The sequence below is a fragment of the Simochromis diagramma genome, unplaced genomic scaffold (assembly GCF_900408965.1).
Source record: "Simochromis diagramma unplaced genomic scaffold, fSimDia1.1 OVJJ01000271.1, whole genome shotgun sequence".
NCBI classification, from domain to species: domain Eukaryota; kingdom Metazoa; phylum Chordata; class Actinopteri; order Cichliformes; family Cichlidae; genus Simochromis; species Simochromis diagramma.
In genome coordinates, this window is record NW_024386909.1 from 1,810,496 (window position 1) to 1,835,147 (window position 24,652).

Sequence of the window (24,652 nt, forward strand, 5' to 3'; positions counted from 1 at the left end):
ATGTACTGTTTAAAATTGTGAATCAAATTACGAGCATCCCAAGAGTAAACACTCGGATACAAAAGAGCAGTCAGTTGTTTTTACTTAAGGATGCACTTATTCTGATTATATTTCAACATTTTGACCACCCTGGTTTACACACTGTAAAAGTAATTTGAGTAACTTTCTATTGTAATCAATGAACTGATGCATAAAATAAATAATATGTTTAGAACTGTTTAGAAATAATATTTCTAAACAGTTTTTAGGGCATCATGTGACACCTAGCAGCTTTGTGACAAACTGATTTTAATGCACTTTCTTAAACAGCATCTTTCTGTACTTCCTTTTCTTCAACATTGGCTGTGCGGCACGGTTCACTGTAATTTTGCAAAAACTGTAAAATGATAGGAATACACTTGGGCTTCTTTGGTAACATTTTATTGATTTTATTCAATAATTTTCTGTGCTATAACTTTTTTTCCTTTTTTTGATGTGCTGACAAGTGAATATATAACGTTTTTTTTTTACTGATGTTCCAGTTTTAAATAAACAGCTTTGTGTCACTACAACTTTATATTTTAAATGTTTATAACAGAAGAAAATGTGCAGATAAAAGTTTACCGTGAATCTTAAAATACAAAATAAGTATAATGTTACAGCACCATAGATAATAATCATTAACGGTGTTTCATTTTTTTTCTCGTTAGATATTCAGGCAATAGAGCTCTGTGAACATGATGACGGTTGGCATGCTACTGACTGTCCTGTTTGTTTCAGGTGAGCTGTTTGTTCAGTCATTCAAAAACACTGAAGTTATTTTACAAAGTGAACATTATTTAGATACCAAGCAAACATAGCATTACTTTTTCAAACTCTCTATATCCTGACTTTAGATTAAAATGTTTTATGTACAAAATGTTAACGACAGAGGAATAAAAAGGTTTGTTGTTATCTCACTAATTTTAAAAAAGAGAATAATTTGCTCAGAAAGCGCCTTCATTTGTTTTGGTCCTGCCCACTGAAAAACAATTTTTGGGTTTCGATACACTCTTAGTTACAGATTATTTTTAGTATGCAAGTTCCCATTAACTGGAATGAACTCTTGTTTGGATGTTTATACTCAGTAAACGTGGATAAAGTGACCAAGCTGTTATATGGCACTTTAAGCTTGGCTGCCCGTAAGACTGTCACTAAGAGATGGCTAAGTGAAAAAATCCCATCACTAAATGACTGGCATGAGGTTGTTCAAAATGGAAAAAATTATTTTTTCTAACAGGTTGATACATTTGTTGAGATTTGTGACAAATGGAAACATTACATTTAGCCAAGGCATCCTGAATTCGTAAGAACCTCTGAAATTATGTATCTCATATTTTTGAATTGTTTTATATAGATGTTGTGTTTTATTTTCTCTATTAAAAAAATTATATTTTTGATTTTTTTAAATTCTAAATTTAAAAAAATTAAAAAAGAGAAAAATTTGCTCAGAAATGTGAGAATGAAAAATAATGTAATTAATTGCATAATATTAATGTCTGAACAGGTTAATCATTAAATTTTATTTATAGGTGCTTTGGCTGGTTGTTCTGATAAAACAGCACTCTCCATAACTGCACCAAAGACGATGGAAGCACTGAGTGGATCTTGTTTGCAAATCCCATGTAGCTTCAAACCCAAAGAAGCACAGACATTTATCAGCACAGGAAAAACCTTTGGAGTGTGGATTAAAATTGATGCCAGAAATCCAACCAACGTCATCTACAACAGTAATGGTGCAGGTTATCCAAGGAGTATTACTGGGAACCTGAGTCAGAGAGACTGCACCACTCTGTTTTCTAATTTAACCACCACATACACAGACACATACTTCTTCAGAGTAGAGAGTGAAAGATTCAAGGCGACAGCAGACTGTAACCCACTTCAAATAACAGTCAGAGGTAAAAAAAAAAAAAAAAGTTTTAATTTTATACCATGAAAAATTGTCCTAACAGCCTGACACTAAGAGGATGTTTAGAATTTCTTATTTCAGTCTATGCACTGTTATTATTCTGAGGACTTGATGACATTTCTAAACGTCTGAATTTAAGAATAAAATTTCACAGGACAAGTTTTAAAGATTTTAAAAGCTGAAGTGTGCTCTGTAGTATTGACGTTTGTGTTGTGAAACCACAGATTCTCCTTGGAGGCCCAATATTACAATCCCAGGTGATCTGAAGGAGAAGGAGTCTGTCACTATAACCTGCTCAGCTCTCACTCCCTGTCCACACTCCCCTCCTCAACTCACCTGGAATCTCCAACAAGACTCTCACAACAAAATAGAGGAAAACACAGATGGAAGCTCTACAACTAAAATCCAGCAGACCATCACTCTGTCAGACACACATGATGGAAAGAAGATCAGCTGCTCTGCCAGATATCCTGTGAACCAAGGAAAAGACACCAAGACAGCAGAGACAGAAGAGACTCTCAGTGTTTCATGTAAGACAATCAGAGTTTGTTGTTGGATCCTGTCAACATATCATGATTCGTGGGACTTCATTTTTTTTTCTCCAGATGCTCCTAAAGACACCTCAGCATCCATCAGTCCATCAGCTTTGGTGTCAGCAGGCAGCTGGGTGAAGCTGACCTGCTCCAGCAGAGCCAAACCTCCAGTCAGCAGCTTCACCTGGTTCAAGAAGAGCAGAGATGGAGCTGTGAAAGTATCTGAAGGAGAGATTTACAGCTTCAATGTAACAGATGGAGGAGTTTATTACTGTGTGGCCACTAATGATCTGGGTAATCAGACATCAACAGAGATTCATGTGACTGTTGGAGGTAAAGTTACTCACCAGTTATTGTCAAAAAAAAATGCATTTTCATTTTTTCAAGTTTTCTTTGTGATATACTTCACAATTGATAAGAGAGTGAATTTCACTTTATAAAAATCAGCTTCATCCATCACTGTGTGGTTGTTCAGCCTTTAAACATTAAAAACAATTTGAGTTGCCTGCCCTTTTTGTATTATTATGTTCCATTTTGTATAATTTACAATTTAGTTTCAGTTTCAGTTTCCCTGTTTCCTCCCATGTCAGTGTCTCTCCCACTATGTTGGTTAGTATCATTTCTTCAGTGTGCAAGTTTGTCATGTCCCCCGTGTTTAAGTCCCTTTTGTCCTTTATGTGTCTCAGTGATGTCCTTGTTTTCCTTCGTGTCCCCGTCTCTTCCTCTCTCTCTTCCCTCTGTTTACATGTTTCCCCTTGTGTTCATTTCCATCTGTCATGTGTTCTCTAACAGCTAACAGATCATCTGCAGAGGAATGGTTTATTTGAAGAGTTTCAGTCAGGTTTCAGAGCTCAGCACAGCACAGAAACAGCTTTAGTGAAGGTTACAAATGATCTTCTTATGGCCTCTGACAGTGGACTCATCTCTGTGCTTGTCCTGCTAGACCTTAGTGCAGCATTCGATACTGTCGACCATAATATCCTATTAGAGCGATTAGAACATGCTGTAGGTATTACAGGTACTGCACTGCAGTGGTTTGTATCATATCTATCTAATAGACTCCAGTTTGTGCATGTAAATGGAGAGTCCTCTTCACACACTGAGGTTAATTATGGAGTTCCACAGGGTTCAGTGCTAGGACCAATTCTGTTTACATTATACCTGCTTCCCTTAGGCAGTATCATTAGAAGACATAGCATACATTTTCACTGCTATGCTGATGACACCCAGCTCTATCTGTCCATGAAGCCAGATAACACACACCAATTAGTTAAACTGCAGGAATGTCTTAAAGACATAAAGACCTGGATGGCCGCTAACTTTCTGCTTCTTAATTCAGATAAAACTGAGGTTATTGTTCTCGGCCCTGAAAATCTTAGAAATATGGTATCTAACCAGATTCTTACTCTGGATGGCATTACCTTGGCCTCCAGTAACGTGGTGAGGAACCTTGGAGTCATTTTTGACCAGGACATGTCCTTCAATGCACATATTAAACAAATATGTAAGACTGCTTTCTTCCATTTGCGCAACATCTCTAAAATTAGAAATATCCTGTCTCAGAGTGACGCTGAAAAACTAGTTCATGCATTTATTACTTCCAGGCTGAACTACTGTAATTCATTATTATCAGGATGTCCAAAAAACTCGCTGAAAAGCCTTCAACTAATCCAAAATGCTGCAGCAAGAGTCCTGACAGGGACTAGAAAGAGAGAGCATATTTCTCCTGTTTTGGCTTCCCTTCATTGGCTTCCTGTTAAATCCAGAATTGAATTCAAAATGCTGCTCCTCACATGCAAGGTCTTAAATAATCAGGCCCCATCTTATCTTAATAACCTTGTAGTACCATATCACCCTATTAGAGCGCTTCGCTCTCGCTCTGCAGGCCTACTTGTTGTTCCTAGAGTATTTAAAAGTAGAATGGGCGGGAGAGCCTTCAGTTTTCAGGCTCCTCTTCTGTGGAACCAGCTTCCAGTTTGGATTCGGGAGACAGACACTATCTCTACTTTTAAGATTAGGCTTAAAACGTTCCTTTTTGCTAAAGCATATAGTTAGGGCTGGACCAGGTGACCCTGAATCCTCCCTTAGTTATGCTGCAATAGACGTAGGCTGCCGGGGGATTCCCATGATGCATTGAGTTTTTCCTTTCCAGTCACCTTTCTCACTCACTATGTATTAATAGACCTCTCTGCATTGAATCATATCTGTTATTAATCTCTGTCTCTCTTCCACAGCATGTCTTTATCCTGTCTTCCTTCTCTCACCCCAACCGGTCGCAGCAGATGGCCGCCCCTCCCTGAGCCTGGTTCTGCCGGAGGTTTCTTCCTGTTAAAAGGGAGTTTTTCCTTCCCACTGTCGCCAAAGTGCTTGCTCATAGGGGGTCATATGATTGTTGGGTTTTTCTCTGTATCTATGAAGCGTCTTGAGGCGACTTTTGTTGTGATTTGGCGCTATATAAATAAAATTGAATTGAATTGAATTGAAATTCTCCCTAGCCATCAAGTCCTGTTTGTTGCTTAGTTATGTCCATGTCTCATCTCCAGTTTCCATTTCCCTACGTCTGGGTTTATAGTATACGTTTTCCTCGTTGGTTCGTCATGTTAAGCCTGTTTGTCTTAGTCTGCGTGTTTCCTGTTTTACTTTGACGGGCTTACATCCCATGTTCTGTGTGTTCAGTTTACTTCCTCCTGTCTTGTCATTATGTTCATTCATCCCAGCTGTGTTCCCCATGTGTTCTCTTTTCCCTCATCACCCTTGTGTGTATTCATGTGGTCTGCTGTCATTCATTCCTTGTCTGGTCATCTGTTATGTTGTTGTCATGTTTCTAGTTATTAATGTATCCATGCCAAGTTTTCATGTTTAAGATATTTAATGTTTTCTTTCTAGTTTTCCCAGTTTAGGTTTTTGTTTATCATTGAATTGGCTTTGCCTTTGGTTTTTGGTTCTTTAATCAGCCAATCACGTTTTCATTTTTGCGTGTCTCCTCCTCTCTCCACACAGTCAGCAGACAATTTACTGTTAAACATTTATTCTGTCATTTCATGCAGATTTCTTTTCTCTGAAATCTTCTTGCATTACAGAACTGGTTGGTGTCTACACTGTAGTGAAGACTGTGGGAATCACAATTCTTGTGAGCACACTGATCATCTTTGTGTGTCAGTCAGAGTTTGATCTATGGATATTTCTTTTTCTCCAGATGCTTCCAAAAACACCTCAGCATCCATCAGTCCATCAGGTTTGGTGTCAGCAGGCAGCTGGGTGAACCTGACCTGCTCCAGCAGAGCCAAACCTCCAGTCAGCAGCTTCACCTGGTTCAAGAAGAGCAGAGATGGAGCTGTGAAAGTATCTGAAGGAGAGATTTACAGCTTCAATGTAACAGATGGAGGAGTTTATTACTGTATGGCTACTAATGATCTGGGTAATCAGACATCAGCAGACATTGCTCTCTCAACTCTTACTTACTGTGAAGGTAAAGTCAGTCACAGATTTTTATTTTATTTTTCTTTAACGAATCCAATTTCAAAGTGTTAATATCATTTTTTTTCCTTCTTTCAAACTTTTTTGTGTTATACCTATACAAGAGACAAAAAGAAGTGTGCCTTATGTGAGCGTCGGTATGGTTTTTTGTTTATAGATTGTGCTTCATCTTTCAACATGTTGTTTTTCAGCCGTGAAATTTTAAAAACAAAACAATGCTTCTTCAGCAGTTGTTTGCACTGTTTGTTTCATAAATTAAAGTTTTCACTTTAACAGACCTCAGTTACTCTTTAACATTTATTCTGCCGCTATTTTACATCACTCTTTTTTTCATTACAGCTGGAAACCTGGTTGGTGTCTACACTATAATGAAGACTGTGGGAATCATAATGCTTTTGACCACACTGAGCATCTTTGAGTGGTGAGACAAATGTTTCTATGACAAACTCATTTGAAACGACTCGTCTCTAATAAAACAAAAAGGATTAATTGTTTCTCATTTGTTTTTATCCTTCAGCTGGTTCAAATCAAGATGCTCCAACAAACAGACATAGAGCTGTCAGATGAGCAGAGTAACACCACAACACATCAACTAAAGTGACTGCAGGATGATAAATGCTACCTGCTAAACCATTAAAATGTAACATATTTGTTTATAGTTTGATGTTCAACAGCTGTGTATGACCATTTTACTTTGACTATAGGGATGTTATTACAGAATTATCTCTCCTCAAACCACTGCTGCCTTCCCTAAGGATGGGAATTGATTTATTTGTTGTGATCAGTGTTGGGATCAATACTCAAAAAAAGTAGAAAAGTTATTACACACATTACACAGAACTTTTCTTAAAGGTAATGCAGTATATTGCTTAAGTACACGCAGGTTCAAATGTTCAAAAAGTGGGTAGCTTCACTGAAAAGGACGTCCCCCACCCCACGCCCCACCCCCCTTTATCACGGTGCTGGGCAAGGTTCAGCATTTACTCAGCTTTAACATGACTCTGGATTCTTGGCTAACTTCGTGTTAGCATACTGTCTGTGCAGGTACTTGCAAAGAGCCGAAGTTGTGTTAACGGTATAATACTGTAGTTTCTGCATTATATCTGACCAAAATATTGTGTGGGCGTGATCTCCAAATGGTGCTGATAGGATAGGTGTGGTTAGTTTCACAAGCACCGTCAATGCATTTCAATATGAAATGTCCAGTTTGCCAAGAGCCACGTAACTTAGCGCAAGTTTAAATATTAACTGGGGATTTTTGCTTCAGTGGGAAATTTACAGCATAGCTATGTCGTAACAATTAGCAGAAAATTGTAAACCATAAAAATGTTTGAATCGTTTGTGTACTTGATTTAAATATTCTCCTTCCTATGTTATGCACCTTGAGAAAAGAACTCCCTGATATAAATATGCAAGAGAGTCTATGTTCATCATTTCTCCATAAGATGTATTATAAGATTCTTCTGCTTATGTGTCAAGCTGACTTTACTGAATGAAAGGCTTCATATTGTCTCTTTCTGTCATCATGTAATCTTTGGCAGGTAGATACTTTGATTCTGTATATATTCTAGTATTACTGTAGCTCTTTGTAAAAACATAAAGTGCCGTCATGTTCTCTGTACTGTCATTTGACTTCTTTGCAAAGGCAAATAAAACTCATGAAGACAACCTTGTTGTGTTGAATGAAGCATCCGACTCTCAAAAACACAGAGTGCCAACACTTTAATGAGCACATGCAATGTTTATATAAAATCATAAAAACAGCTTTATTTAATCGTTTTAGTCCTAACAAAAGTTTATTTAAAATGGACTGCGGAAAAGTGGAAGTCAGAAAAATTCTTTTGGAAAACACAGATGCTGCATCTGGCTTGTTTTCATTATTTAGTCCAAAGCCCTGCATATTTGGAAACGTTTGAGACTTCAAATCTTTGGATTCTGTTTTTACCCCTGAGCCATAAAAGGCTGACAGGGTTTCAAATTCGTACCATAGGTGCATCTGCTAAAAATCTCAGATGAGCACGAATCCTGGTGACCAAGGTAAAGTAAAGAAATGTCACGTTTTCTAAAAATCTTGTGAGTGTAATAAATCGAGAACAAGGTGATGTGGGGTTTTTGATACCCTATGTGTATCTATTATGAGAATGAAGTGAAGCACTGGCGGCCGTCAGTATTTTTAATTTCAATTTCACACAGTGTCAACTTTTTCTGAACTGGGTTTGTAGAAAGTTGCTACATTTTACAAGCAGAACAGCATCTTAACGTCAGCACAGTAGCTGGGACAGAAGTCAATAACATACTAACAAGTCCTAGCACACTGTAGTTCGTATTGTTATGTATGTTCTGTAAGGTTGAGCTTTTGAGGCTTTTGATTGAGTCAAGTTAGAACATTGAGGGTGGCAAATAATTTTAAACAGTAATGACTGACTTCCTCTTTTGCAGGATAAAAGGAGAAAGAACAAAACTGACTGCATTATGCAGTGTGATAGTCAGTGCATGTCTATATGTTCTTTCTGACAAGATAAAAACTAGTTTGCATGATTTATCTTAGCTGTTCAAAAGCTGGTTTCATTTCACTCAAACTTTTATTTAATTGTTTTTCTTTTACTTCACTGACATGTGGGGATCTTATTTCCTGATCTTAAGATTTTGATTTTTACAGTTTTAGTTTTACTCACAAATACTTATAGTTATTATAGTTTTTATATTTCAACTGTTTTGAACTCACCGATGTTAATAATCATAAATATAACTGTGGCTTTTTTTCAGGTGAGCTCTCTGGGTAGTTATTCCAAGACATGGGATCATCTTACAATCATCTTACATCTTACAACTTCTTTTAGAAATAAATCTAAAGGATTTGAGGTCAGAGTCAAGTTTTCATTTCCTGTTTCTAAATTGAAATGCTTAAGAAATGGAGGACTACAACAGCAGTTTGTTAATCATGATTCTATATTAGGAAGTAGATGAATGGGTCCAGTCAAAGTCCTGAGAGGGGAGACAACAACATAGTGATTACCATCCAAGTAGCCTACACCACCTAGTGGCGACAGTTGTGCTAGCCACTGAAAAAGACTAATGCTGGAGGTTGGGTGGTGGTGCATGTGGGGTTTTGTTTTTTGGCACCACTTTGTTTTCCAATTTGTTTCCTTTTGCCAAATGGTGCACATTGGAGGACTATATCTTATGCAGAAGGTGCAATCTAAAAAAGATAGGAGACTGCAAGTTGGTGGCCACTGGTCTCCGACTTACTCCCTTCCTGCCCATCTTCCAGTGTGATCCTGATGCCTCTGTCGCATCTTGTACCCTGCTGTTATGTGCTGGATTGTGTCAGGGGCATCTCTGCACACTCCGATTCCATTATCAATATCACGTCCACAGAGAGTTCTGTGTTAGGACCAATTCTGTTTACATTATACATGCTTCCTTTAGGCAGTATCATCAGAACGCATAGTGGGAACATTTTGGACCATGTTTGACCTTCGGCAAATCAGATCACTCCTCGGTTCTGCTGCAAGCTGAAAAGTGAGCAGCCATGTCGCGTTCGGTTCAACACTGGACCGACCAATCAGACAGTGCCCCACGTCACTGCTTTAGCATCACAGACTGGGAAGTCTTCCGGACTGCCGCGAACAACAACATCAACAATTATGCTGAGTATGTAACAGACTTTATTTACAAATGAAAATGCATCAATGACGTCATACCACAGGCAAATGTACGAACTTACCCCAACCAGAAGCCGTGGGTTAAAGGAGAGGTCCGTGCAGCACTCAGAGCGTGAACTGCCGCCTTTAAACCCAGAGACCCAGGTGAATACAAAACATCCCAGTATGCGCTCAGGAAAGCAATGCAGGGGACAGGTGAAAAGAAAGAAAACAAAGAAAAGATGGAATTCTGCTACAGCCCTGATACCGTGGTGCTGCGACAACAAAACCATGGAGCGCATCGAGGATTACAGGAGACTTCAGAGAGGAGGCCACACCTCCATCCACATCGAAAGAGCAGAGGTGGAGAGAGTCTGCTTTAGATTCCTAGGTATCAACAACAGTGAGAATCTGAGTTGGTCACACCATGTTGGTGTTATCACAAAAGCAGCAAGACAGCAGTTCTTCTTCCTGCGGCGCCTCAGAAGATTCGGCATGAACTCCAGAATACTTAAAAACTTCTACTGATCCACCATGTATTCTGACTGGCTGCATCACCACCAGGTGTCCAGCTGTAACGCTCCGCACTGCAAAGCTCTGCAAAGAGTGGTGAGATCAGCACAGCGCATCACCAGGTCTGAATTGCCAGCGATGCAGGATCAGCAGACAGACAGCGCTGCATGAGGAAGATGTAGCCGATCCGGATTTTTTTCTATAACTGCACACTTCTATATGTTCACGTAAAGCTGAGGAGCACGAACCAAAGAATTTCATTACGGGTGAATGTGGCTACACTGTTTATTTGTATATGACAATAAAACTTGAAACTTGATACATTTTAACTGGTATCCAGATGACATCCCATTTTATTTGTCCTTCAGCTTTCAGCCCCCTCTTTTGTGGAACCAGCTCCCAGTTTGGATTCAGGAGACAGACATTATCTCTACTTTTAATATTAGGCTTAAAACTTCTCTTTGTGCTAAAGCATATAGTTAGGGCTGGATCAGGTGACCCTGAATCCTCCTCTAACTTTGATACAATAGGTGTAGGCTGCTGTGGCATTCCCATGATGCATTGAGTATTTCTACTTCAGTGACCTTTCTCTTTCACTTTCTGTTTATACACCTCACTGCATTAATATTATTATTAATATGTGGCCTTCTTCATCCTCTACCCGAGGGTGGTGCTGTCCTTGGTTGGAATAGGAAGAAGCCTTCTATACAGTTGGATTCTTGATCCATTCTATGTGCTACAGATGAGGGGCTGCTGCTGCTGCTCCTGTAAGGACAAAGGCTTGCTGTCGTCATCTTCAAAATGTTTTTCTAATGCGGTCTCTTTTTGCTGCTTTGTGGGTGGTGTCTGGAATTATATAAACATGCTGAAGTTTAATATGGGAGACAAAAAAATACAACTTTAGAGTAAAAAAGAGATTAACTATGAATGAGATCTATATATGTAAATATGAATACTTAGAAAGGCAGGTGCCTTTCATGATGGTTCCTCTTCTTGCACCATTTCTTTCTCAGGTTTCTGCTGCCTGAGGTATTCACTAAGCACGAGGTCAGCTGTGGCCATCTTCCTGATGTATTCATGGATGTTTGTATTTTCATCCTGGATGGTGGTTCTGACACTCACCAGTCCTCAGACCCCTTCCTTCCACTTAGTGTACAGTCTCAGGGTGCTGGACTTGGTGAAACCCTGCATGCATTATAAGGAGCTTTCTTGTCTTGATACCAGTGGCTTATGTCTCCTCGTTTGGCCACCTGGTTTTTGATGAGTGGTAGGTTGTAGGTATCGATCGCCTGGATTCATTTGTGTGCAATTTTGCCTTCTAGTAGTGCAATCCCCTCAGTTCTGACTACTTTCTCTTTGTTATCATCCAACTACACTTCTCTAGCACAAATGACAAATTTTAGTGTGATTGCTTGGGGTTCAAGCCGTGGTTGCATATTGCCTTTGATTTCGTCACTGCCTTACCTGTCTCCTCTGGTAAATCTGTGATCCTTTCTGTCATTGTCAAATGAAAACCAACCAAAAGACAATTCACTTACCTAACCTTCTAAACAAAAAATCCTAACTGAGCTCATCCTCGAAGAACTCCTGTCTTGTCTGGTCTTCTCCAGACAAGACAGTAAAACTGTTTTATCTACAGTTTTACTTTGTAATATTGTTCATACTTGTGCCCACGTAGCCTGTCTGGAGTGATCCTTTGCCCGTGGATTGTGCTGGTTGTGTGTGTGTGTGTGTCTGTTTGTGTGCGTGCGTTTATGTGGTTTCTTTTTTTAATTAAATTTTGAAATATACATAGTCCTTTGTCAGTGTGTGCAATGCTGGTGTTCGGTGTACTTTAAGGTTTTTGTGACCTTTAATGAGTTTTGTTTTTGTTTTTATTGCAGTGAACTGAGGACACAACAGTAGCTGTGGGACCTTCGGTGGTGAATCGTTTTCCACACTTCCGTTGTTGTACAGCACCTGGGGTGTAGACTTGATTTTACATGTGAGTTTCGTTTGGTCCTCAGCTCCTGGTAAGTCCAGTTCAATATATAGTTTTATTTAATTTAGCAAACTATCACAGAATAGGCTGTACCACAGTCAACTTTTGTTGTTTTATTCCTTGTTTTTATTTTTACAAATATAATTGAAGATATATTAATAATAGAGCCAGTCTGCCTCTGTTGTGCATCTTTGAACGTGTGTAATCGTTTTCTGGTTTTAAAAACACTGTATTTCATGGGGGTGAAATTCCCCGAGGTTGCGTTGTCATGTTTTACTTTTTCAAATAACCTCATTGACCACTTTGTCACACTGGCAACCTGGCCCTGATATCTCCCCTGGGTAGAGTATGCTCACAGTTCACTCACCTCATCCTCCATTGGTCTCTCTCCTTTTGAATGACTTGGGAGGCACTGCCAAAAGCAGTTGACCATTAGTGTTTTTATGCAGACTGATTACATACATTAGCTCCCAGGTACACTGCAGGACAACACGAATGGCTATCTGGCAAGGACATTCCCCTAAAATCTCTTTTCCACAGGCTATCCCCACGCTACATTGGTCCCTATGAAATTGGGGCCGTAATAAGCAGTCAGATTAAAGTTCCCTATGTCCATGTGAATTCATCCTACATGTATCTCAGGTCAAGCCAGTGCTCCCCAGTCTATTGTAGGAGGGAGAAGTAGGATGAGCACACACACACACCATTATTCAACATCACAGTAAAAAGTGTCAACATTTGCATGCTTGAATGGTAAACGCTCCTCCTCGTGGACGAATATAAAAATTAAGAGCAAGTATACCAAAATAAAATTTTAATATAAAGGAATATATTAGATGAGATTAAGATAAATGTGTGATCAAAAATGGCATTTTCAGTGATTTTCAACGGGATATTTTTTGTCATTAAGAATAAATGTGTCAGTTTGTGTGAGTTGAAACAGCTTCACACATAACTCAGTTTACGATCATCAATTCTCAACTGAGTGAATGACCACACATGCGCCATGACGTATTTATGCAGGCAAATTTGGTATATCAGTGTAACAGGCAAAAGAAGAAGTTTTTCCTAACAATCACTTCAACAATCCAAATAATATAGTTACTTTCCACTGTTAATGATAAACTATAAATTTACCCCCAAATCCTAAAATATTGAAGCTTCTATTAAATCAAACAGACCAAACTTAAAGTATAATGAAGATTTGGAGGAATACCTTCATCCACTTCATTATGATACTATAAAAATAACATGCTTTTACTGAAGACTAACCAAAACTTTAATGCTTTGCCACAATTTGTGTTTCTTAACTCACTTTCCAGAACTAATCAGTTAAATCAATATTCCACTGACCAATCACATTATAATGCAGGGACAAAACCAACATAGGGATATCAGGTATACAAAAAAACTGCATGAAGAGCTGGCTCTGTCCTCGGGTTTTTGGTTTTCTTTCTAAATTAAGTTAAGATTCTATCTTTGTAGAACTGAACATACAGCAAAGCTAAGAAATAAAATATTTCTTAATATTACCTAACCAGCTGTGTGCTGCCAGAGATTAAAACTCACCAGCAGGTGGTGCTATTGTTTTTTTCAGGTCATAGTTGCAGTAACCAATCAGGACTTGGCAGAGCCAGGATCAGAAAGTAATTCTCACATGTGCCGTCATGATTGAACAGTCTCTTTGAACCCAACTCTATCCTTATGTGTTATTTCATGGAAAGCACTGGCTGTAAGTATGTTATGTTTTGTTTTTTACTTTATGTACATTTGTGAATTGTGTGAATGGATTCAGGCACAGACTCGGGCTCTTTGGAGAAAGAGTTCACAAGTTTATTTACAAAACTAATGTCCAGAATGTCTGTGAAGGTTCTCAGTCATCCAGGTCATCGTAGTCAAAGGAGCTTGCAAAGAAAGAGGCGGTGGTTTACGACACCAACTGTCTGCCATCTATAATCCAGTTTTGAGTTCCCTCCCCAGACGCCTTAACGCCCACTCACATCCTGGGCCATCTGACCTCAGGAATTCGCATGATAAGGTGGGGCCAGGTTTCACAATGAGCTCACCCGAAACCCTGGCTGATTGGGACCCACACCCGTTTTCACACCTTGGGTCAGGCGATTAGAGGATCATCAGGGGGTCCTTTTGTCCCTCTGTGGGGGGATACTCCCACTAGGTTTAAATCTGGGACTCCCCACCATTTGACCTTAGAACTGAAGAAGCTTCTCGGATGAGAGGTGAAACGTCTTCAAGTAACTTAAAGAAGTCCAGACGCTGTTCTTTGCAAGCTCCTTTGACTAATGTCCAGAATATATACAAGGTGTGGAGGCAAAGGGGGGGGGGGGGGCTCCAGGGGGGTTGGAAGGGAAGGAAACAAACTCCACAGTACAATATATAAGTGTGTGTGTGTGTGTGTGTGTGTGTGTGTGTGTGTGAGTAGCGGCAGGAACTGGGCAGACAGGACAGTGGGAAGAGAGAGAAAACAAAACAAAAACAACATGTGGCCTGGAGTGAGCCAGCCAGAAAGACACAGGGACCATGACCAAAAGTTTATTTTAAAGAACAGTTAAAATTTATAAACTTCTTTTACATTCTTTGTGTTTATATTGTGTTACCATTGTTTAGATGGCAAAATATGTTAATGAGTATCTGAAAAGGATATGTTTGTTGATTTCTTTCAGCTTTACTCTGTTTCCAGTTTGAAGGGAACGTCGTAATAGCAGACAACACAACTGACACTTGTCAAAAGGCTATCTGTCTCCTTAGCTGTGCTTGAAACAGTAAGAACAGAACAGTTACAACAAACTTTGCTAACCAGTTTTGTCATGTCAACAAGAGAGGAATATAGATACCCACTGACTATCACACTGCATAATGAAGTCAGTTTTGTTCTTTCTGTTTATATCCTGTAAAAGAGGAAGTCAGTCAATACTGTTTCTTGAAAGTCTAAAATGACTCCGTCACTCTGAGAATAAGTTTTCTAACTTCACTCATTCAAAACCTGAAAGCCTAAGGTTACAGAATATAATTACTAACTTCAAGTATGAATATCACATTGTATCAGCAGTCAATATTTACAAGCTACACCACCACAAGATGCAGGGAGAATACGTAGTACAGGTGCTTTAGGTCAATTAGTTTTAGTTGCAAAGCTGCTATAGACATGAAATTATGGGCTAATTAAAAAAAATGCAAGAATAATACTGTCCTGTGATAGAGGAAGTCAGAAAGGTCTTAAGTCTGCAATTACTCAAGCCCAAGCACTTTTTTATTAACTTTGGCTATTCGAAATGTGCATAACATTTTAAAGAATACACATCACTCAGTACGAGTATCACATTGTATCTGTAAGCTTTGGATGCACAAGTATTGTGAAGTTGCCACTACTGTTGCCTCTCAGCCCAACACACAACATTTTAGGTCAATAAATACAAAAAGAGAATTTATGTTTCAATTACGTGCAAAGCTTGTTATTAAAAATAACAAGTGTGCTTCATCTTAATTTTAGCAGAATTTAAAACATGTAATATGTTCCATAACAAAAAGACACACAGATAGGAAGCACACAACAAAAATATTTCACAGGAAGTAAACTGCTAGTGTGACATCACTTTAATGCCTCATTTAAAAGAGGGTTTTTTTGTTTTGTTTTTTTAGTTCACTGCCATTATCTGACTATATATGGATCGGACACAAACATCCTGATTCTTATCAGGTTACCTGAAATGAACTACAACACAACATTTCTCTGTACAACATTTGTGCAACACATGTCCACACTCATTTCTTCTGCACTGGCTTTTTTTAGCCTTGCACATTTTGAACTGTTAAAACATCACATCCTGCTGCTGCGTGCTGTCCTGCACTCAGTCTAAACAAGGTCCAGATTGACATTCTGCATCAGAGTGCACCTTCTGCCACTCGTATATTTAACTCTACATTACATAAGTTGTTATATGTTACATGTCAGTCTATGTTCCATTTTTTTTCTTTTACACGGTAAGTGTTTTTCATGTAAATCATGTTTTCATATAAAAGTGAGCATTTAAGTTCCTAAAACTACCTTTGCTTCAGCTACAGTTTGCTAGGATTTGTCAGTGTCTTATTGACAACATCTACAGATATGCAATAATAAATAAAAGTAAACTATAACAAATATGGTACTGAAGTCAGGATCTTTTTGAAACAATATATAATAATCTAAATTCATGGGTGCAATTTATACAATGTAGCAATTTTCTACAAACCCAGTCCTAAAGAAAAAACGTGGGGATGCTGTAAGATGTAAATTGAAAACAGAATTAAATGATTTGCAAATCTGTTACGGCCCTGGCCATAATGTGTCTTGGTAGCCGTTTCTTGTTCTGTCTGTGTCTTTAAGTCTCTGCAGGTCCCTGATTGGATAAGCTGACGGCTGCCGATTGGTCCCCTGATCATGTGGTTGCTTTCAAAATCCCTCACTAGCAGTTGTCCAGGGGCAGCCACTAACAGCAGCAGCAGACCTGACCCTGGCCTCCAAACTCTGTGATATTTGTGATTCCCGTGACTTACAGAGCTTTGAATATAGTGTGTAAATTAGCCTTCACTTGTAAATAGTCACTGAAGCCGAAGTGGTGAGCTGCCTTGTTGTTTTCTGTATTATTTCCTTCTGTTTATTCATTTAGGTAGTTAGGCATAGCATTTGTCTTTTGTTTGTTCTTTTCATCACGTAGGGTTCAGGTAGCACCTCCTTGACTGATTAAGCTGGTTTTGTTTGTTATTTTGCCCTTTGTTCACCCCGGAAGTCACGCTTCAGTTTAGGCACAATAAACCACTGTTCACTAAGAAAGTGTTTTTTCTCTGTATGGCTTTGGGGCCCAGGGCGGGGTCACTTCTTTTTTTTAACTCTTATGTTACGTTCCTGTACCCCTAGACTGGGGCATAACAAAATCTCATAAGTTTATATTTTATTCACAGCAGAACATAGAACACATATCAAATGGTTAAAGAGAGGAAATATACTATTTACAGAGACAGAAAAAAAGGTCATACTGAGTTTGATTGTTCCCCCCCAAAAAACAGACACATTCAGCATTTCCTGTTCTTTTAACAGCAGTCAGTAAAACTGGGGGAACAGAGGAGAGCATTTGTGAAACTTTTTGGAAAAGAATGTTGTCCCTTTCTTGTCTCATAGGGTTCAACAGTGTTCAGTTTGTCATATTTTTGGTTCCAAAATGTGCCAAATGTTTCCAGGTGGTTAAAGGTCTGGACTGCAGGCAAACCAGTGCATCACCCAGATTCTTCTACTATGAGTTCAAGCAGGTGTAATAAATACATTATGTGATTCATCTTGCTGTAATATGCATCAGCAGTGATGGTGCCTTTCCAGATGTGCAGCCTGCTAATTACATAGGTACTGAAGCACCCCGATTACCTGTCTTTGTTACACTGTTGCCTACTTGCTGTCCTACATTCAGTCTAAAGAAGGTCTCTGGTTGGAGAAGAAAATCTCTTCATAATGGCCGTCCTCATTTTCTTGAAGACACAGACTCTGTGAAATAAAACGCACCAAACTTGAAATGCTATGAAGAGCTTGAGGATACAATAAGGTGATACTAACATCTAAAATCTGCTTTTGAGCACAGTCACGCTAAGCCTTCATTTTATGAGTGCACATGTAAAAACTACAATCATCAGAGTCAATTTCCTACCTGTGCCTGATGTGAAGCTTGACGTGTTGATTTTAGTCGCCTAGAAGTTACAGAGATGTAATCATCAGAAATAATAATAATAATAATAATAATAATAATAATAATGATGATGTCTTGAGCAATCTACCTGAAACATTTCCTACCAGCTTAATTGAACAGGTCAGTCCAGAATCCATCACAGCAACACATTCATTGCAAAATAAATGGTTACGTGTTTACACGCTTCAAAATATGTTTATGAATCTTGTGCAATTAATTAATTACATAACTTAGAAACTCACAAAGGGAACTTCAGACACACAGGAACGATAAAATGCATCCTATCATCATTTGCATGAAAAAATATTTCTATTTTGTGGAATATTTTAGCATCTTATGATACAATCTGAAGAAACTTCACATCTGTAGCTTTGTTTTCCCAGTGATACAAAAACTGAAATACTGAAGCTATAAACTTAAAGATATACCTCAACACTTCCACTGGTTTTAGTTAAAAGTTCAGTCAAAATGAAACCATTGACAGTTTCAAGCAATATCACAAGATATAGAAAAGTGAGACAAAATTCGATATTCCACGGATGGAATAAATCTGGACTGGACGTTGATCTTAGAGTCTTACCAAAACACAAAAACCATACAGATGAGTACGATGATCCCAGTGATCCCTCCTACAGCAGCCCACCATGATAAAGGCTGATGTGTTCCTGCAGATATAAAAAGGTTAGTGACAAATGCACTTTGATAAATATCATGTTTGTCACTGAGTGTTCAGGCTTATATGAAGGTAACTTAAATGTTCAAGTTGCTGTGAATGGTTTAATGTATTTACATTCAATCAAATGTTAAGAGAGTGAAAGCTTTCCTATTAACTTAATGATCTCAATCAATAATTTCATGTCTTATTTAAAACAGCATCATATTCAATGTTGGGGCCACAAACTTTGTGGTGATAAGGTTGTGTCTGCATGGTGTTGTATGTCTATTCCAGGGATTTGGGTTCATGTGGGAGGTTTTAATGAATGATAGATTTAATAGACTGTATTTCTTTTGCCGACTGTGTTCGTTTGTGCATGTCAAATGCCTTGCCTTCTTTAGATTGCCCTCAAGTAGCTTGCATGTGCTTGCGCTTGACTGCAAAGTGGATGGATGACTGAAATATGGAATAAATGCTCAATGGAAAATGAATGGAAGCTGGATTGTTTGCTGGTCTATTTAAGAATGAGTCAGCAAAGCAGTTCTCCCTACTTCATCCTCTGAGTGGCTTAATTGATATTAAGTCACTTCATTCAGTTCAATAGACAATAAAGCATTCTGTGCATTAGGGCAATGAATCTGACCAGAAGAAGACAAGCAAGCAGTTGATACTAATGTATTATGGGCACTTCTGTTTCTTCTATTTGGGCTTGAATTTTCTGAGGATGACTTAAAGCTCTTGGATCCTGTTGACAGTCCTTTCATTTCTGTAAATATGGATGTGTTCCCATTATTCTCACCAAACTTTCTTCAATAAATTCAAACCTGTTAATCACAATTCTGCATACAGTTTATTAATATTAATAAATGATTGATTCTTGTGCTGCTGTCTGCATTTACCTGTTGGATGAAGCTCTGCTGATGTCTGATTACCCAGATCATTAGTGGCCACACAGTAATAAACTCCTCCATCTGTTACATTGAAGCTGTAAATCTCTCCTTCAGATACTTTCACAGCTCCATCTCTGCTCTTCTTGAACCAGGTGAAGCTGCTGACTGGAGGTTTGGCTCTGCTGGAGCAGGTCAGCTTCACCCAGCTGCCTGCTGACACCAAACCTGGTGGACTGATGGATGCTGAGGTGTCTTTAGGAGCATCTGGAGAAACAAACAAACAAAGACATATCACACAAATCATGTTGTCCTATAGGATCCAGTTCAACAACAAACTCTGATTGTCTTACATGAAACACTGAGAGTCTCTTCTGTCTCTGCTGTCTTGGTGTCTTTTCCTTGGTTCACAGGATATCTGGCAGAGCAGCTGATCTTCTTTCCATCATGTGTGTCTGACAGAGTGATGTTCTGCTGGATTTTAGTTGTAAAGCTTCCATCTGTGTTTTCCTCTGTTTTGTTGTGAGAGTCTTGTTGGAGATTCCAGGTGAGTTGAGGAGGGGAGTGTGGACAGGGAGTGAGAGCTGAGCAGGTTATAGTGACAGACTCCTTCTCCTTCAGATCACCTGGGATTGTAATACTGGGCCTCCGAGGAGAATCTGTGGTTTCAAAGATTTTGAAAATACATACAAATAAATACAGTATATCTTTCTAATGTAGAATCATTTGTTCTGTTATCAATTTATTTATCATCTTTTCATATCTTACAAATAATTGTTATTATTACCCTGTAAGACCCAACCCATCAAAAAATAGCCAGAAAATTCAGATTTTTTTAGAAATGAGATGTTTATAAACCCTTATAACAAAATCCACATTTTGTTTGCTATATCATGATATATTTTTTATTAAATATTTATTATATTTTTTTGTATTGCATAAGATACGTGGCAACTGTTTGTTAAAAACAATGTTCGTTTTTTAAAAAAAAACAGTTTTGTCCATACCATTTTGAAATTATGGCAAATATTGATCATGTTGATGAGATAGAGGTTATGATACAAAGGGCATCATAGGGTTAACATGCATGGACATAAAAGGAGTGAAGCCTGTCAGTAGTATATATGTGAAGGGAATGGACAGTTTAAACCAAATTGGCAGAAGTTGTAAAAATCCCAAAATCATTACTGAATGACTGTGATCTTCATGGCCTCAGGTCAAACTGCACTGAACACACACAGTTCTGTCAAAAGAATCAGTGCATGAGCTCAGGAACACTTCTGAAAGCCATCAGTAGAGCTGGATGCAGAAATGGAAGTTAAATTCTTGCTTCGTCTAGTTGAAATTATTTTACATGAAGTGAGACGGAGATTAGAACTGGCTTTAAACGATACTGTGTTCTGTACAGACCTGTCACACACTGAAACTGTTTTCAAAATGTTATGACACAATAAAAACAGTATATTGATACATATTGACTGCTTCAGAAAGAATCCTGTACAGTTAAGAAATAAAATGTAAATCAGGAAAATCACTGTGACTGTATTGAAACTTTTAGGCTGAAAAAATTATATTTCAGAATACAGAAATCTATTTGAATGTGTTTTATTGTCATTTTGTTATTAAACATTCATTTATTTTAAAAATAACTCACCTCTGACTGTTATTTGAAGAGGATCACAATGAGCTGTCGCCTTGAATGTTTCTCTCTCTACTCTGAAGAAGTATGTGTCTGTGTATGTGGTGGTTAAATTAGAAAACAGAGTGGTGCAGTCTCTCTGACTCAGGTTCCCAGTAATACTCATTGGATAGGTGCTAACTGCTCCACTACTGTTGAAGATCACATTGTTTTTGTTTTTGTTAATATCAGAATTGTTTTTAATCCACACTCCAAAAGTTTCACTTGTGCTGATAAATGTCTGTTCGTCTTTGGGTCTGAAGCTACATGGGATTTGCAAACAAGATCCACTCAGTGCTTCCAGCTTCTTTGGTGCAGTTATGGAGAGGTCTGCTTCATCAGGACAATCAGTCAAAACACCTGTAAATACAGTGTCATGATTAATAAATTGTTGACTCTATCTTCACTGGCCTTTCAGATTTTGTTTGTCAATAAAGTTCAGATTGTAAAATGACTCCATGTCTGTGAATGAGTGAACTAACAGCTCACCTGGAACAAAGAGGACAATCAGCAACATGCTGACTGTCACCATGTTCACACACAGGAACTTGTTGATGCTGTTGTTGAAACCCTGAATTAAAAACACAAATCAGACATTTAATCACTTGAATTATGGATTTTGAAGAGATTATTCATATTTCTTTAAAACAAATTCTTAATCCAAACTTCCTCTGTGCAATACGAGCTGTCGTCATAAGGAACCATTATTAACAACATCTGACATATGAAATGAGTGAAACTAAATCACCAGGAAAGAAAATGACATAAATGTGTCTGTCAGTGCACTAAAAGAACAATCACAAAATAAAAACTTCAGTTTCGTTAAATAAAAGCATAAAATGTTTCCTTACCAAACAAGTCCCCGTTTAGTCTCACAGTTTTAGAGTGAAATGAAGCAAAATTACAATAAACCCTGTAAACTAGTGGTCATCATTTGAGAAAGAAGCAAGCACTAACATACCCACTGACTAAACCACACGATACAATCAACTGTGTCCTTCCTGCTTAAAAGCTGAAACAAGGGATATGACATGTCAATCTATTTTTAACGTCCACTCTGAACTCACATTCACAACCTAAAAGATTTTTTAACGTCACTCCTTCAGAGCCTGCAAACTTAACCTTAGTTAAAATATATTTTTAAAAATCCCAATATGAACGTCACTTATCGTCAGGAGCAGTAGCGGTTTTTGATACGGGCGACACGGGCAGTTGCCCGGGGCGGCATCGTGGTGGGGGCGGCATCAGGGGCATTGGCAAAACAATATATAAAAAATTGCTCGTACTCATGCTGCCCCGACATCAGCCAGCGCATATTGGGAATGGCATCGGTTTTCTATCGCCCATTTGCTGGGAGTAAGGGCGCCCTCCGTTTGCGAGGTGCGCCTGCTGCTTGCGGCTCAGGGAGCAGAGTGCGGGGCGGCAGGGGATTCTCTGGCTGGCTGGAGCAGCATCTAATAACCAACTCGCAAAATAAAATAAAATAAAAAACAAACCAACAAACATCAGACATCATGATACAGACTTGTAATTTGCACCGATGTTTTTTTTCGAAATTCTGTATGCGAAAAGTGCGCCTGCTTGCTGCTGTGCTGAAGTCAACGTAAACTTCATTGTCATCTCCGCTATACAGTCCAGTATGTAGAGAGACGAGACGACGAGGCTCCAGTTACAGCAGTGCAAGTAAACGAACAACAAATATAAGAAGAGTAAGAAAATAAATATACACTTTAGGACTAGGAGTGAAGGGATCAATAACAATTTAAAATTTATAATTTACAGTTTGATGATTTATAGTCTCACACACAACCTGTCGACAGGGGAGGAGAGACCTGCTGCTTGCAAATAGAGCAAATTTCATTCATAATGTTGTAAATCCAAGCCCATTATGTATTCTTGATTTGAAATCCCAGAAATAAACCTTAGACAAAGCAAATCTGTGAACTAAGGTGTAGGTCTATTAGGTTATGTTGTGGTGATCCCTGAGTTGGGGGATGGGTGTTCATACTGGAGTGCAAAATGAAAACCAATGGAAGATGGACAAGAAAAGTTCAAAGCCATCAGGTCCTCAGTTTAGAAAAAAGAGAAAAGAAGAGGAGGAGAAACGAGCAAAAGATGCAGGTAAGCAGATGTGTCATTGGATAATGGCAGGTCATCCTGAAACAATCAGAATCAGAATACTTCATTAATCCCTAAGGAAATTATGTGGGTTACAGTTGCTCCAAGAAGAAATGGTAAAAATAGTAACAGTAACAGACTAAACTCCAAACAATACATTATGTTACAGATTTTACACATTTAAGAAATAGCACTAATACACACAGACCACTAAATTATAAATATCAATGATAAACAGAGGGGATTATAAATAAATATCAAGAAAGTTGACAAGAATATTCCAGAGTAGAGAAGAGCGTGTGTAAAATGGCTGTAACTATAGCAGTGTTTACAGTGTGTTAGATGGAGGAGGTGTGCAGGGAGATGGTCACGAGCAGGAATGATTTCCTGTGTCGGTCAGTGGTGCTTTTCGGTAATCTCAGTCTCTCACTGAACGTGTTCCTGTGACTAGCCAGCATGTCATGGAGTGGGTGGGAGGTGTTATCCAACATTGTCTTTATCTTGGACAACATCTGCCTCTCAGACACCACCCTAACGGAGTCCAGCTCCATCCCCACAACATTACTGGCCTTGTGGATCAGTATATTTAGTCTGTTGTCATCTGTGACCCTCAACCTGCTGCCCCAGCATGCAACAGCATAGAGGATTGCACTGACCACAACAGAGTTTAGTAGCTGTTTGCATACTATGCATACTCTCTCTCTCTCTCTTCATATATGTGTGTGTGTGTTTCTCTGGTGAAATTCAGTATGGTTCTGACAACAGTTTTATATTAATGTACAATCCTTAATATATTTTATGTGTGTCCAGGGCACCAAACAGGCTAGGACCGCCACTGATCAGGAGTTATCTATTACAAGCTGTTAGGGTCATCGTAAAAATTAATATTCAAGTACTAATTAATACTAAAAAAACTGATTAGTAATAAACTCTGAAACTCTTTACCAGTTTATTTACCTTTGCAAAGAAATCAACAACAGTACAGACAGCATGACCACAGTCTGCAATCCCTCTGCCACAGAGGGATTGTAAGTCTAGAATATTTACAGAGAGAAGGCATCTACCTGCCATGATCACAGAGTACATTTAGAACATTGTATACAACAGAAAACTCGGCAACAATTGCTTTAAAGATTACATGGAGACACAATAAGATAATTTAGAGAATTTCATTCTGTAAAGTCAGCTTGAGACAGAGAAGAATCCTACAAATTTCATTACTCATCTATATTAAAACTTAATATAGATGATTAACATAGACTATTAGACCCATGAAGTGAATCACTGACATCTGAAAAATGATGTGTTGATACAGCTCTTGAATTCTCCTTAAAGATACAAGACTGAACAGTTTGTTCCTGGGAACAACAGTAAGTGAAAAACTCTGTCAAAAAATACAAATGTGTGGCCAGTAGATCAGACATATGTCATGATTCGGCTGTGTGCAGACAGGACGAGGACCCAAAATGTAAAAATCTCAACACATGGGAATAACTCAAAATGCAGC

At 38.5% G+C, this 24,652-nt stretch overlaps 2 protein-coding genes across 2 annotated transcripts; one reads left to right on the top strand and one right to left on the bottom strand.

Annotated features, from left to right (window-relative positions):
• The first annotated feature begins 687 nt into the window (after positions 1 to 687).
• Positions 688 to 6,919, top strand: LOC120736232 (sialoadhesin-like). Its single transcript, XM_040036223.1, has 7 exons — positions 688 to 759; positions 1,551 to 1,919; positions 2,155 to 2,460; positions 2,536 to 2,796; positions 5,660 to 5,932; positions 6,280 to 6,361; positions 6,458 to 6,919. Exons 1-7 carry the CDS (start codon positions 717 to 719, stop codon positions 6,492 to 6,494), a joined length of 1,371 nt encoding a protein of 456 aa, XP_039892157.1. The 5' UTR covers positions 688 to 716; the 3' UTR covers positions 6,495 to 6,919.
• A 7,612-nt stretch (positions 6,920 to 14,531) lies between these two features.
• Positions 14,532 to 22,176, bottom strand: LOC120736197 (vascular cell adhesion protein 1-like). The gene is made up of 8 exons (XM_040036178.1): positions 21,879 to 22,176; positions 21,517 to 21,598; positions 21,004 to 21,387; positions 19,703 to 20,008; positions 19,362 to 19,616; positions 18,388 to 18,472; positions 17,769 to 17,808; positions 14,532 to 17,608 (listed from the first exon to the last, which is right to left on the bottom strand). Exons 2-8 carry the CDS (start codon positions 21,557 to 21,559, stop codon positions 17,531 to 17,533), a joined length of 1,191 nt encoding a protein of 396 aa, XP_039892112.1. The 5' UTR covers positions 21,560 to 21,598; positions 21,879 to 22,176; the 3' UTR covers positions 14,532 to 17,530.
• Positions 22,177 to 24,652: the final 2,476 nt, after the last annotated feature.